Source organism: Manis javanica, chromosome 12 (genome assembly GCF_040802235.1).
Source record: "Manis javanica isolate MJ-LG chromosome 12, MJ_LKY, whole genome shotgun sequence".
Classification (NCBI taxonomy): Eukaryota; Metazoa; Chordata; class Mammalia; order Pholidota; family Manidae; genus Manis; species Manis javanica.
Window position 1 is genome coordinate 110516653 of NC_133167.1, and position 15337 is coordinate 110531989.

At 55.4% G+C, this 15337-nt stretch overlaps 1 protein-coding gene across 5 annotated transcripts; it reads right to left on the reverse strand.

The window, feature by feature from the left end:
• Positions 1–98: 98 nt before the first annotated feature.
• CLN8 (CLN8 transmembrane ER and ERGIC protein) lies at positions 99–10061 on the reverse strand. 5 transcript variants are annotated; one of them, XM_073219242.1, is made up of 4 exons: positions 9553–9811; positions 3320–3985; positions 1188–1493; positions 99–791 (listed from the first exon to the last, which is right to left on the reverse strand). In XM_073219242.1, the coding sequence occupies exons 2-3, from the start codon at positions 3860–3862 to the stop codon at positions 1188–1190; spliced, it is 849 nt and encodes a 282-aa protein (XP_073075343.1). In that variant the 5' UTR covers positions 3863–3985; positions 9553–9811; the 3' UTR covers positions 99–791. The 5 variants fall into 5 exon arrangements, with proteins under 5 accessions (XP_073075343.1, XP_017529623.3, XP_017529621.3 ...); XM_017674134.3 differs by lacking the exon at positions 9553–9811 and adding an exon at positions 9906–10061 and having other exon boundaries at positions 99–1493; XM_017674132.3 differs by lacking the exon at positions 9553–9811 and adding an exon at positions 9855–10001 and having other exon boundaries at positions 99–1493.
• Between the last annotated feature and the right edge of the window lie 5276 nt (positions 10062–15337).

Consider the following 15337-nt stretch of genomic DNA (forward strand, 5'->3'; position numbering starts at 1 on the left):
CTGAGGTTTGAACACATTAAGATTTATCATCACTTGCATCCTATAAAACATTCACAGTGACATGAACAGCACTGAGACAAGAACTGGCATTCTTCTGGATCTGTAAACATCAGTTACTTTATTAAATTTCTGCTCACCTGGAAAACCCCTGACCTCTGCTTCCACAAGGAAGGGTGTGTGGGCGCAGGCAGTCAGTGAGCAGTCTTCCTAGCAGGGACATGATTTGCTGGGTATCTTTAAGGTTTGCATCACTTCTTAAGAGGTATTATGTATCTTTACCTAAACATAGTGAAGTCAGAGCTCTGTTATCACAATACGCCACGGGCTCCTTGCTACATAAGCAGTCACGTGATTTTCACGACCAGTAAACTCCTGTTTTTCACAAAAACTTCCAAGGTGCTTTGGATAAGAACGAACTTCTAGTTTTAAGTGCACACTCATGTCAAGAATAAAATGCATATGCAGGTCCCCCTGCTATGCAAACTGGCCAAGTCGGGGTAAGGTGGGGTCCTCAGGGAGAACCTCCCAGGACTGCTCTCTGCTCATGGAGACAGGAACTGATGTAGGTCTTCTGTGAGAGGGAAGTGATATGCTGCAGGCTCCTGGGAGGTGGGTATTCCTGCACAGCTGCCAACAGACTGGCTGCTTGCCTACAGACTACCTGGGCCCAACTCAGGGCTGCCACCGGGCGGGGGAGGACGGGCAGCAGGCTGCAGGGGTGCCTCCGCGAACAACTGTGCATCTCCGAGGACAGCTCGTCGGGAAACTCGGTCATCACCTGGTCTTGGAATCTACTGAAAAACACCCATCAGGGAATGATGGTCTAGTTGTGGCAACTATAAGCAACTCAACTAAAAATGAATCCAAAATCCAGACAAGTCTGCTTACCCAATATCTACCTTATTTGTCAATTGAGCAATAAAATATGAACACAAATTCTTGTTCTAATATAGAGAGTCCTTGGCGGTAAAACAGTGCACAGGGTTCAGCCAGCACCGCTCGGCTCCACCGTGCCTTTTGGCCGCCTGGCCGCCGGCGGGGATGGGGGTGGGAAGGGGGGCACTGCACGCAGCCTTCCATCCGGCCCGAGATCCCCGCTGGCCCCGGCGCCCTGCGGCCCTCTCGCCGTGTCGGCGACACCTGGGCCGTGGGCAGATGGGGGTCTTGGAAACAGTGCGGCTGCGCACCTATTGCACCTTTTTGGGGAGCCGTGGGCCGCTGGCCCCGGTGTCCGGTGGCGCGAAGTTCCAGTCCACGGGGCTGAGCAGCTGCTGGGTCTTCTTGTGGGTCCAGTAGGGGTTGAGGACAAGTGTGAGCAGGCTCAGCCCCGCCAGGAAGAGCGCGAAGTGGGGCCGGTACAGGCTGCGTGCCAGGCCGTCCCAGTGCCAGAAGCACACCCACCACATGTGGTAGGTCAGGACCATGCGGCAGTGGAACATGTGGATCATCAGCCACTGGTTCAGCTTCCACAGCAGGGAGTCGGACCAGCCGGCCTGCGGGCGAGCGGAGGCAGGTGTCAGTGCCCCATAGCCACCCCCGCTCCCTGGGGCTGCCACAGCGGGCTCGAGGGCTCTGCCCCAGCCACTGGACGGCTGACCCCGGCCCCCCCTTCTCCGCTTCCTCCCGCTCTCCTAGATGCTCTGCTCCCTGGAGCAAAAGTCAATCTTGTTTTCAATGCCACTTCAGTCTTTCTGTTTAACCCTGAATCTGTACATTTGGGGTGAATTGGTAATGCTTGCTTAGCACCAGAAGATACCGTCTAGCCAGACCAGCTCCCACACCAGGCCTGGGAGAAAACTGCCTCCGAGAGGGAGTCCAGGATGAGATATCCCCGACCCGCTGGGCTGGTATCTGGCCACTCTCCACCCAGTGGCTCTTGGATTCAAACGTAAAGGGAGTCACCTTAAAATCATTCTCAATTTACATTAAACCCAGCTTCCAAGTGTTATAGCCAAAACTGAGCAGGGAACCTGGCGATGGTACACATCAGACTGGGCACAAAGGCTGGCCCCAGGGCAGCGGGCCCCAGGCCCTGGCATACAGAGTGGGCCAGGGGTCCAGAAGGCAAAGAAGCAGGAAAAGGCCTATTTCACTCCTTTGTTTAAAGTGGAGCACACATTTTACCCACACCTCTTTGCAGAGCCCATAATGTCTTGTGTTTCTGTCGTGAGATATAATTAGTTTCCAGCGCCCAACACAAAGATCCCACATTTGTGTACGTGGTGAGACGCAGTACGTCTAACTCCATCACCACAGTCACGCTTTTTCTTGCAATGAAACCTTGTACGTCATATCACTTAAATCATGTGAGTCATTACTTATTTTGTAGCTGAAGTTTGTGCCTTTTCGCCCTCCTTATGCCTCTGGCTCACCCCCAGCCCCCGGCTTCAGCCAACAACCCATCTGTTCCCTGCATCTGGTGGGTTTTGTTTTTGTTTTTGTTTTTTTAATTCTACATAACAAGTGAGATCATTCATGATTTGTCTTGGTCTGGAATCCTACGGTGCTCACACTTTTGTGTCTGACTTCGCTTATGTGAAGAGCAAGTGTGCCAACGACTGACGGGTCCATCCAGTGAATGGATTATGTACACGATAGAAAATGGTTGATGTGGAAAAGAGAAGCAAATTCTTCAATATGCAACAACTTGGACCAAGTGGACCCCCTGCAGACATGATGCTCATTGAAACAGTCCAGTAAGAGAGACACAAGTCTGCTCGCCTACCCTCGTACAACAGCTAAACTCACAGAAGCACACTGGACCAGTGCCGGGGGCTGCAAGGGGGGAAACAGCAGGTCACTACTCAACAGGCAAGCAAACGATATGCGCACGTTCTTGGGCTCTGCCGTGCAATGTTGTGCAGAGAGCCAATAACGTATTGCGCACTTAAAAATTTGTGAAGAGGTTAGATTTCATGTTACATGTAAAATAACATGAAATGAAGAAACGTTAAAGATATGTGTGTATACATATATATCACTTGAATTTTTTTTACAAGCATTTGGAAGAAAAATCATGTTTTCTAGGGCTTCTAAATACTCCCTCCCGAGTCATAGGTCCAGCGAGTCTCCTTTTGTTATGGAGCTGGGAGCCTAAAGGTTTCTTTAAAACTATACGTAATGAATAAATAAAACGGAATTCAATGGGAAGGAGTCTACTGCTGACTTTGTATGCTGCAGTTAGGCTGCTGCTAACTAGCATGGCCCCCTGCACACCCGCGGTACAGGCTCGGCATGGGCAGGTGCTCCGCTTAGCTCACCCGCTCTGCTGCTGGGCCCAGGACTGCCGGGGAGCCTGCACCTCCCAGGCGCCACTTACCTTCAGGAGCATCCAGGACACGCAGGTGAAGGGCGTGCTCATCTCCAGAAGCAGCGTGGCCATGGCGAGATAGTGGCCTGCTTGGAGGTTGACCGCTGAGCCGAGAAACCCGAGGAAGGCAAAGAGGTGGTGGGTCACTAAGAACAGGTCGAACGTCCAGAAGAGTGCATTGGACAGGTGGACCGCCACGTTCTCGAAGAAAAAGAAGCCAGTTGCTGTGGCCACTTGAAACCAGCACCAGTTCTGCTGGCCACGCACCTTATCAGCCTGAAGTACGGGGTCCGCCAGCAGAGCCCACAGGCCCGCCGCGGTGCTCTGCACACCAAACACGGCCCGGGTGGCCGCCAGGTTCCAGAACACTTTCTCCTTGGCCACCAGGGAGCGGTAAGTGGCGTTCAGGGAGGACGACAGCTGGTGGCAGATGACAAAGACGCCCAGGTAAAAGGCAAACCCTGTGGCCACCAGTGCCCAGCGAGTTTCCCATGAGGTGTAGTCCAGGTCGAAGACGCCCTCTGGTGTCCCGCCATCACTCACAAGACACATCGTCCTCAGTTTTATTTCAAAGGCACCCAAGAGCCAACATAGGGCTGTGAGGCCCCACACAGCGTCTCATCCGAGAGACTGAGTCAGCACACCTGTCCCCAGGTCTGCGTGCAGCTGTCCAGTCTGCAGAGGGAAAGAGGAGTTATTCCATGTTGACCGCACACAGCGAGGACCCAGTTCCCCAGAACATGGCAATAGAAAGTACTCTTTTCCGTCTAATGCGGGCGTGAAGATAGCACAGCAGAACTGGCAGCACAGGAGGGCGAGGGGAAAGCCAGCTAGAGCCGCGGTGCATGTGGCGCTGTCCCTGTGCGCCAGTCTGCAGCGTGGTTCATGGATCCCACAGGGCAGCTCGTGGCCATGGCCGTGCTGGCTGCCCCGTACTCAAAACAGCACTGCTGCGGCGCTGCTGAGCTCCCAGGGATGTCCTGGGCATCCCACCACATTTCAGCCAGTTCCCGGACCACAGGCTGGGTGTGCCAGGGTCAAATCCATGGGGTGACACGTGTTGGCCTCAGACGGCCCCTACGGCAAGCACCACTGTGAGCACAGGAGAGGTGACGACATACAGGGATGAGGACAGAGTGTGGCACAGAGCAGGCAGCCACCTGGCTCAGTATAAGCTGTCATCACTGACTGCCACCCAGGCGTCCCCATACAGCAGGAAGAAATCAGTCCTCTGTTCTAGTCTGTTACCTCGTAAATGGTGTGGACTCTGCCCTCGGTGCCCCGTCCGAAGTGGGTGCCCTGGACCATGACTGAGAATGGGTGTGCCCACCTCCAGGCAGTGAGGCAGGGCCCATGGGCCCCTCAGACCCACTGGGCACCTTCTGCCCATGTGGTTCCACACAGCTTGCCAGCTACCCTTAGTCCCTGCCAGAGGACACCCTTCTCCCACTCCTGGACCGGAGCATCCTGACGCCTCCTCCAGCCGGCCAAATCTAGGTGGTAATTCTCACTCTAACCATGAAAACCGCCCCCTAAACTAAGTACACAAATGATGATTTAACCTTGGGCCACAGGTATAGTTTATCAGTACCCTGCCTCAAAAGTTCATTTTTTCCAACTAACAGTGGCTGCCTACAGGCAGGCAGGGACAATACTGTGAACATATTTACCTATTCAGAAAAGTAAGTTCAATTGAAGTAGGTCCATAGCTTTTCTCTGTAATGATGTAAAAACAAAAGTTCATTCTTTCACTGCCTAGAAACATAAAATAGTTGTGCTCTTCACAACCAACCCATTTCTTATTCCAACTTTGATGCTGCCGAAACCTGGAGATCACATAAAACAGACTTCAAGTTATATTCCTGATAAATTTAAGAACTCTCCTGCCCCCACACTGAAGACTGCTGTCTGATCTCGCACCAGTCAGCACTAAGGGTGTCCTGTAGTTCCCACACAAGGTTTCACGTATTTTCTTGTTAAAATCTGAACTCCGAGCTCTCAGGATCCAACACTTCCCACCTTCTGGGGTTCAGCTGGCACCATCCCCTGCATGCCGCTCCGTGCTCCCGCCAGACTGCACCCTTAGTCCTGGGCCTCTGTCTCTGGGGCTCCACCAGCTGGGCCCTCACTCAGCCGCTGCCCACTCAGCCCCTTACTCTCAGATCCTGGTGACAGGGTCGTTTCCTCCAGGAGCGTCCCCGGGCGGGGCAGCGCCAGGGCCAGATCCTGGGCCTGTGCACCTGTGCTCAGGCTCCCACTGCGCCCACCTCCACAGCACAGCACGGGCACCATGTGGCTCCGGTCACCCTGGCCCCACGGGGCCACTCCCTCTGCCCAGTGCCTGGCACCCAGTGTTGCTAAAAGTAGGACGCATTTCAAACTATGCTCCAGCAGGCAGACTTACATACATTTGGACTTGCTTTCTTTGTGAAACTGCAAACACTTAAATTGCAGTTTCAAAACAGGAAGGAACCCACGGTGCAGGACGGGGACCCCAGAGTCAGCTACTGACAAAGAGCCCTCAGGAGCCTGGCCTCCAGCACCCCCATGCCTTCGACACACCACAGGGCCTCCCAGGGAGGGGATGGCCTCTCCCACCCACACCCCATGGTAGCACTGCCATCATGCAGCTACAACTCTCAGTCCTGGGGATGGTGCCCACTCTACCTCAACTCCTCCTGCGAGCCCAGGGCCCGGAGCAGCAGCGGTAAGCGAGCTGTCAATCTGGGGTGTCCCACGAACAGCAGTAAAATAACCAGGCAGCTGCTCTGAGACCACAGAACATACTGGCTGATGTAGCACAAGTTGGAGAGGAGTCACTCCTAACTGAACACTCGGATTTGAGAGTGGTCACAAAATCCAAGACACAAGCATCTGCTTTCCTCAGCTGCCCAGGACCAGTCTAGCTCTGTGAGTCTCATTCAGGGGAGAAATGCCCACATACATTCGTGCGTGCATTTTCCGCCTACCAGTCCGAGTCCTGTCCCACCGCACGCAGAGGGCTCCGTGTTCACAGCACTTGTGCTGTGGAGGGCTGCCCTGAGACCTGCCCACATTCCCTCTCCTGCTAGGCCACGACTCCAGTTTATTTACACACCTCAGAACACACTTAACTGTTACTCTGTACACATATCAAGTTTAACACTCCATTGAGGGCTGGCAAGGGCACTCAGCTCTGGGTATCTGTGTAGAGTGAGTATGTGTGTATTTTTTTCGTGTATTGCTTGGACATTGAAGCCCCTTCCTGCCTGGGGAGAGACCCCCCACCACCACCCAAAGCAGGCATGGGATGTGCCATCCAGTCCACCTGCAGCTACGCCACCTCTATGCAGCTACGCTATGCATGCTGGGATGGACATCTGCCTGAATCATCCCGGGCCAGGTGCCAGGACAACTAGGGGCCACCCTACTGCCCAAGGCCCAGCAACTTATCCCAGCCTGTTCACCCCACCCGGACCGCTCGTCCTGGGAACCCGAGCCTCCTCCCTCCTGACACCCTGAGCTCCCGCACATGCCTCCAGGACCCATGAGAATAAAGTTTCTCCCTGACCCTCTGCCCAGGCTCCTCTTGTGGTCACACTGACGGACCATCGCGTAAGAGTACCTGGAACTGCTGGGTTCTGCAGGAACGTCACCTTCTAAGCCCCCGGGGGTGGGAACGACGGAGCTGACCTACAGCCAATGAGATCCACATGCAGTGAGGTAGACGCCGGGAGGGCATACAGATTTTCAACACTGGCGAGTCACCAGGAGAGAACATGCCAGGCGGTGGGTGGTGGGGACCTGCAGGGGCCTAGTCAGGGAAAGCTCACGGGCACGGGTAACCATGACACCCTGCACAGAACTACTACTCTGTGAACACACGGACTTCTCATTTCTCCTCGTGATTTCCCCCAAGTCTACCACGAGGTTCGGCCCACAGTTCCCATTTTGCCATGACTGCATCAGTGAGCTCTCTGCCTTGACTTGACCTGGGAGGCTCCCTGTGGCTCTGGGGGGTGCTGACCTGGTGGAAGGGGTCAGGACCACAGCTGTCAGGAGGCATGCCAGGCACTCAGGCCAGAGGAACAAGAAGGGCCTCGCTCAGGGGCCCTGGTCATCTTGGTCCTGCCACTTAGGAACTAAGAAAACAAGTCTCTTAGCTCTGTTGTCACTCAGCGTCCGACTACAGGAATAAAGAGTATGAATAAAGGACAACAGGATATTGGTCACGCATATGAGGCACCTGTGATGCATCAGGCGTTCACTCCGTAGGAGGCAGGAAACGGCCTGCCTTCAACTTACAATGGAATTGACACAGGGAGCCAGGGAGCCGGGCACCAGTGCTGGCCTCAAACTGGCTAGTCCATGGGTGGTGCCACCCACCCCGGCCCCTGGCAGGCAGTGCTGTGGTCCCTGCGTTTCAGTACCAGCGGAGCATTGGCCCACCTCCGCAGCACTGCCCAGGCTCCCTGAGGCTGTAAACTCCCAGCTGAGCTGGTGGCTCGGCGTCTTCCTTCCCCACACCAGCCTAGGGTAACTAAAGACCGCACAATGGCCCTCCTGTGTGCTCCAGGTGGTACTCCACGGGAGCCCAACACCAAGAAAAACCAAACCTGATTATCCTGGAGAGAAGCCCTGAACACAGGCCAGCACCACAAGGAAGGTGGGTCCTGGGGTGGCGCACCGGCCTGGGAGGGGCGGCCGAAGGTGCTCCTGGGGGCCACCACACTTGGGGAAACACGAAGTGGGGCTGCAAGATGCGGAGCACACCCATCCTCGGCCCCCAGCACTCGGGCAGTGGCCGGGGCACAGACCCTCACTGGGTGTGCGTCTGTCTGAAGCCCAGGCCTGGCTACGTGAGGCGGGGCTGGGAAGCTCAGGGCAGCCAGACAACAAGCATGGTGCAAAGCACTCTAGGTGGGCAGCGAGGAGCTGGCTCCTGACTCCACGGAAAAACACTATCCTTTAAAATATATGCCCAGGAAAGGCTGAGACTGGCTTCCAGGTCTTCAAGCCTTCCAGACAGTCTTTTTGGAGACAGTATCATATGTACAGAAACAACAGTGGGCAAGTGAGGGTCAGACACTGGAGCCAATCAACAGCAGAGCCAGAGCCGAGACAGGGCAAGCTCTTGGTGCCAGGGCGAACTGTAAAAATGGGACGACTTGCTATAAACCCTGCTGCCCCTCCAAGTCCCACGTCCACTCTCCTGCTCCAAGCCTCCCTGAGAACCTGCAAACACGTTCCCCAGCAAGCTGTGCCGGCCTGGCCTGACCTGTCCCCGTGGGCCTCCCAGGCCTGTCCAGCACCAGTCTGCACCCCCAGCCAGATGTACAACCGAGGCAAGCCACCAGGAGGGAACATGCCACGCGGTGGGTGGTGGGGACCTGCAGGGGCCCAGTCAGGGTGGCCAGTCGGCCTTCCCCAAGCCCTTGGAGGCACTACTGCCCCTTCCCCGATGTCACGGATGCACAGGACATGGGCACAGCTGTGTCGGACTGGCCCTGCTCCGGGAGGGCCCCAGACAGGCTGGGGAGAGCTGGGCTCTCCTGCCCCTGACCACATCCCTCTCTCGATGGCACAGGGCACCAGGTTGCACAGCCTCACTGCTGCATCCAAGCCCCACTTAAGAGAACCGCGGATTTTGTTTGTTGATGTGGTGGCTGAAGCTGACTTACTGCACTGGACCAGACATAAAAAAAATCTAGTGAGCCTCAGTCCCATCGCCACAGTGCTGACCAGGCAGTGCCACCAGGGGGGCTTGCCAGCCAGGACCCTTTCAGCGGGCCCTCACTCACTGAGCTGCTGGATACCTGCATCTCTATGTGGCTAACTGACCCCAGCCTTGGAAATGGCGTCAAGAGCAGGAAAAGAGGTCACGTGCTCGTATTTCAGCCGGGATTACTGCTCGGTCAGCCCCCTGGGGATCACCTGACTTTCCAGGGCGATCGCTGAAAGCCAGTTTACAGGACTGCCGCAGGCACCTCACAGAGGTGAAGCTGAGGTGGAGCAGGTCCGGGGGGGCACACCGCGAGGGGGATCCCAGAGGCGGACCCCGCTCCGGGTGTCGGTGCCCGGCACTCCCCTCCAGCCCCTTGGTCACCCTGCTGCCCCTCATCAAGGAGGTGCATGCGGCCAACATGTGCTGTTTGCACAAGAATTCACGTTTCTAACATTTCCAGAATTATACTCTGACAGTGTGTAAAACGATTTCTTCCAGATAAGAAAAATGAAAACAAAATAAGAATGTTATTTCTTACCGACTTCTGCGCTGCGCCCTCGGTGAGCACCTCTAAGGGCCTAGGGGGGTCTCCCCTGGACTTCCAGACAAGGGGGCGCCGCGGGGGATGGGGGCGGCGGCGGCGGGGCGCTCCCTCCGTACGGCCGCTGCCCCGGCCTCCCCTGCTCCACCGCCCCTGCCGGGACTCTCCTGCCCGGAGTTCGCGGGGTGCCCCCGCCCATACGCCCCGACCCCCTGTCCTGCCCCCGCCGCGCCCCCAGTCCCGCGCACCTAAAGCCCGAAGCCCCCATCTCGCGCCTCCCCTCTCGCCCCCGCCCTCACCGGCTGCCGGCACCGTCACGACGCGTCGCAAACGCAGCTGCGCATGCGTACCTCGGAGGCGGCGGGGTTGCTCAGTGCGGCGGCCGGGCGAACCCACGGGCTGGGCGAGCGGGGCGGGGCGGAGCCTCGGTCGGAGGTGGGGGCAGTGGGCGGGGCAGTGGGCGGGGCACGAGGGGCAGAGGCTGTCTCGGTCGGAGGAGGGGGCGCTGGGCGGAGCCACGGGCAGGGCAAGCGGGGCGGGCCGGAGCCTCGGTCGGAGGTGGGGGCAATGGGCGGGGCAGTGGGCGGTGCACGAGGGGCAGAGGCTGTCTCGGTCGGAGGGGCGCTGGGCGGAGTCACGGGCGGGGCACGCGGGGCGGAGGCGGAGCCTCGGTCGGAGGAGGGGGCGCTGGGCGGAACCGCGGTCTCGGGTGGGGGGCCTCCCGCGCGGAGCTACAGTCCAGGAAGGCAGGGGCGGAGCCACGATCGCGGGGTTGGGGAGTGGGCCTGGCAGAGGCGCGGCTGTCGGAGACCGGGCGGAGCTGCGGTGGGACCCTCGGGCTGCAGCTGACTGGGGTCGTCGTCGGGCGGCGTCCTGCCGCGGGGAGGCCCGGGGCGGGCCCTTGCCCCCCGGGAACGCGGTGCCCTTGCCAACCCGACGCTGCGGCAGATGAAGGTCCGGGCCGCCCCTGCCTCTCAGCACTGGGCTGCCCCCGCCGCGCACTCCGAGCGGTGCTCCCGCCGGCTGCGGGGTTGGGGTCTGGGCCCTGGAAAGACGGGTGATCCTCCTCGGTCACATGGGCAGAAAAGTCCTCTTGATGTAAATACTCAGGATTCTCTTTCCCCTCTGGCGTCTCTACGGTGATAAAAGCAATTTTTTTTTAAATTACAGGTGACACACAGCCGGTGGAACTGGGAAGCTTCTGGACGAAATGCCGCCCGACGTGCTGCTGTTGGAGGGAGCCAGCCTCACCCTGAGACGGGGGCCGCAGGTGTAGTCAGCAGAGCGAGGGCCTCTGGAAAACGACCCCTACGAAAACTCCATATTAAACAATTCAGCAAAGTCGGAGTCACATTAATTCTCTAAAGTAAAATACCATACCAGGAGTATAAACATTCTTCCGTGAAGATTAGTTAAAACTAAAAAGCCAGGAGTCACTGGCCTGGAATGTTTGAACATCCCCCAGATAATAAAATACCTCAGCATGGCCCATGTCTTCATTGTGTCAATTAAATGAGGCTCTATTGTAAAATTTACTTTAGCCTGATGCTAAAAGGCCCAGCTTGTCTTTAACTTTGGCCAGATGCTGCTTCTCCTCCTCCAGCCCCTAATCAAGTCATATATAACCTGGGCAGTTAATAGAGCAGGCAGGCCCAGCCCTAGACAACATAGTGAAGGGCAGGAAGGATTCCACCTTAAAGATAAGATTGCATTTTAACACCCAGGAAGTTAAGAAGTAAGATTCCTAATTATTAAGTAAACACAGTAACCCAGCCCACCTTGGGGGCGGGACAGGCAGCCTTGATTGATGTGCTCCCAAACCAAGAAGCTGCTATCCTGGGAAAGAACCAGAGCAGTAAATTTCTTAGGTTAACTGCAAAATAATCCAGAAAACTGATAAGAAACTTAGTGTCACTTCAAAGATAAACCTTTAGAGACCATTTGGCGGGTCTGCATCCCTACCCTTTGTCTCTCAACCGCCTATAAATCCCCCAGACAACGGGTTAACCCCAGATGGTGGTCCTTTCCGTGGCCACGGGCCCCCACCCCCATAGCACGGTGACCAGCCTGCCGGTGAGGCGGCCTGTGCGCAGCGCTTCCCCAGCGCTTCATGCCAACTTCGCGCTGTCCGGCCCGTTTCGGGCACCATACCCTATTTTTCAGGGAAGAAAACCAAGGTTCAGTGTGGGTAAGGTCAAGTAACTTGTCCAGCTGCCCACAGCTGTAAAAGATGAAGCTGCATTTAGAAAAACCACACCCGGAGGCAGCTGACCGTCGAGATGGGCTTCCTAGAGGCTGCGGCCAGGGACATTTTGAACATAACCCTTTTTTCGTGATCTGCTAAGCAATACATGCTCAATGTTCAATGAAGAAAAATAAATTTCTAGAAGCCGTTAGCAGAGGGGCAGTGAGATTTCTTTTCTGCCTGTTTCTTTCTAAGAACTAAGGGGAACGACTGAGTTCTCGGAAGCAGAGGGAGGTGAGAATTTCCTGTTTTAAATCTGCACGTTAGCGGAGAGCATCTCTGGGGAAGTTCCACTGGCCATGCTTCCAAATGGTGTCTTAAAGCTTTGGACTGCACGTGATGGTCGGGAACAAAGTGAGACAGGGACTGTGGGTGCAGTCAGAGTGGGGTGAGGGCCTCCAGAGTAAAGCAGGGCAGGATACTTACAGTCAAAGCACTGTAACAAGGTAAAGTCCCTATCGAAACTCTGTGCTCAGCATTATGCAAAGTCAAGCTCACACTAATTCTCTAGGGTAAAGATACCAGACTAGGAATATCGACATCTTCAGTGAGATTCAGTTAAAGGTCAAAAGGTCAGGAGCTACTTGGCTTGGAATGTTTGAGTGTTCTGCAAGGGTATCTCAGCATAACCCGTGACTTCACTGTAAACAGCCCTGGCAAACAGACAACAAGCAGCCCACCTTGAGGGCAGGGCAGGTGGCACAAGTCCACACCTCAGTTCCCCCAAATCCTCAACTGGCTATAAATCCCCTAGACAATGCACCACCCCGGGCTCTCTTGTCCCCTCCTGGCATGAGCCAGGAGCTCTGTCCTCTCACTTTATTTCTAAATAAAAGCCTCTGCCCTGGCTCTTCTGCCTTGGGTGTTTGCTAAGTTCATTCTTCGACTCCGCAAACAAGAACCCCGGCATCGAAAGCATGGCTTTCTTCTGGATTTCTGTGATCCACAGGTCAGGCTCTCAGCCTGACTCGATCCCAGCCGGCGGACGGTGCCCTGGGACACTGGCCTTGGGCTCTGACCTCACACATGTAGTCCTGTTTTAGCAAAAACCCCGCCCTTGATGTCGCTACCTTGGCCCTCCTTCTGCAAGAATCCTCTCAGGCTGGTCTAGCAAGAACACCCCACCTTGGATGCTCCTCCTGGCAGTTCCCCATCCACAGCCCCCCAGCGCACACCTTGTCCTTGGCTATGAACCCCGCTTTTCCTTGTGGTGGTCAGGGTTGAGCCCAATCTCTCCCCTGTGCAAAACCTACCACAGTGGTGCTATATGCATTGCAACCATCCTCCAAATAAAGTTTGTGATTCTGTCCCTCACCCGGTTTAACAAATAGTATTTTCTACATATGGTTGTTAAAACTATGGCAAAATGAAAGCTTTTTAGAAAAAAAAATTGTCATAGGAAAATGTACCTGCTTATGAGTACACATTGTGTCCAATTCTTCTCCTGTAAAGTATGTTTTTGAACCGCAAACCATGTGTGTGTCTTGGATCTGGAGTCTCAGAATGCAGCAAAGGGCTCCGAACCTGGGTCCCGACCCGTTCTTTCCAGGGATTTTCTTCCACTGGCACCGTGACCTCAGGGGGGTTGATTAACCTCTGTGAGCCACATGTGTAACAAGATGAGATTGTTCTGAAGTCCACTCCGGAGCCAAGTCTTCTGCTGGAAGTGTCAGAAAGCCAGGGCAGGGTTCTGGGAGGGATGACCTTGAAGCTAAAGGCTGTAATTATCTTTGACACAAAGAATCCTTACATCTCAGCTGGCCTAACAGCGCTGTAACAACCCGTGTTTTAATGCCTTGATAAGATGATGCAAGCCCTCTGCTCCCTGGGGGTCATGTGGTCAGGTCTGGATGCTGGTGAGGGGGCGGACGTGCTCCTACTGCGCATGGGCTGGAGAAGCAGCTGCAGCCCTGCGCTGCCCGGAGCGGTGCTCACAGCAAAGAAAGGGCTAGAGTGCTGAGGCCCAGGAGCCGTCCAGCAGCAGTAAGTTCCTGGACGACACACTCAGACTATGCAGAGAAGCACCTGTGCCCGGCTGGGCCTTCCCCACCCAGAGCAGGCCTGACCGGCTCTGTGCCCTGCAATGTGCCCGCTGGAACTGGGTGGCCCCAAGGGTCCGAGCACTTATCTCATATTGTAAGTCCGGGCAGAGGAAATCCCAGCGCAAAATACCTCTAAAAACTGTGATCAGTCAAAGGGAGAAATAAAGTTTAAAACCCGTTTATTGCTTACAAAACTGCAGTCCGGGCCATCTCTCTCCAGCTCAGACAGCAGCAAAAGCGGCCCTCCCCCTCACCTCCCAGGTACAGCCAAGCCCTCCACTGCCCGGTAATGGCCCAGTGATATGGAGACACGCAAATCCACTACAGCCACACTTCTCTCCACCCTTGAGCTCCTGCTGATATGCACGTGTACTAAAGCCAAGCGAGGTACTCCGGAAATGTCACAATTTCACCCACGCGTATCCTCAGGGATATAGCCTCCCTTGGAGTTTTCACCTCAGGTACTATTTTAGGGGCAAATTTATAGGCTTGTAACCCGCTCCCCCAACACAAAGCGTAATGTGATGTATCAGGCAAATACATGGGCGTTTAAAAGAAAATGACAGTGTTTTTAAAATGTCAGGTAGGATGTTTGTCACATGGTAGGCAGATGACACATGACACTACATCGGTGAGATTGCCCAACGATGAAGCCTGACCTGAGGGTTCTCTTTCCGGTTTTCCTCCCTGGGACTGGGGTCTGGACAGGAAGACAGGGGAGCCTCGGGCTCAGCCGGCCACAGAGATGGGCCTCACGTAGGAAGCGCACCTCGTCCCCATTCTCTCCCCTTCAGGGCAGGGCAGTCAGGATGTGGCAGGGAGCTAGGCTCTCCCACCGCCCACGGATTGCAGGTCAGCAGGAACAAGACCATCACTCACCTCCTTGGGACACCAGAATCTCTGGAAGAGCCGGCAGAGTTTGGCAGAGTTACTCTGATGTCAATAATTACTTGGCAGGCATGGAGCACATTGCAAATGAGGTCACTGAATGTGACGGGAGGGTGTGGCAGCCGTGGGCTCCTCTGGGGAATCCTCATCACCAAGCCGCAGGCCTGTTCCTGTAGGGGCGGCCGGGGGAGCCCCAGGGCTGTGGGGAAGCCTGCCCCAGGTCTGACCCAGCAGGCCTGGCCGGGAGGTCGGCCACACGGCTGTGCGCGGCGTCTCACTGCTCAGTACTTCACACCCTGTTTCTCGGGCAGAAGTGCAGGCAGGGTAGCTTCTTCTCAGCACATCGACACGGCTTTCTGTTCTTTTCTACCAGTAAATATTAACCATGAAAATCAATTAGCTTCTACCTTCCAGGCATCTAGGAGTTCTAGTTAGTAGACAATTTACTTGAAGAAAACAGTTTGTGCTGTGTTTACAAATTCCAAGAGAAGAGACAGAGATTAGTCTCGGGGTAGTTATTACACTATGGAAAATAATATTACTCATGCATGTAATTCTTTAGTTTATAAAGGATGTTTCATAAATATCATTTCACTTGAGTGTGTGC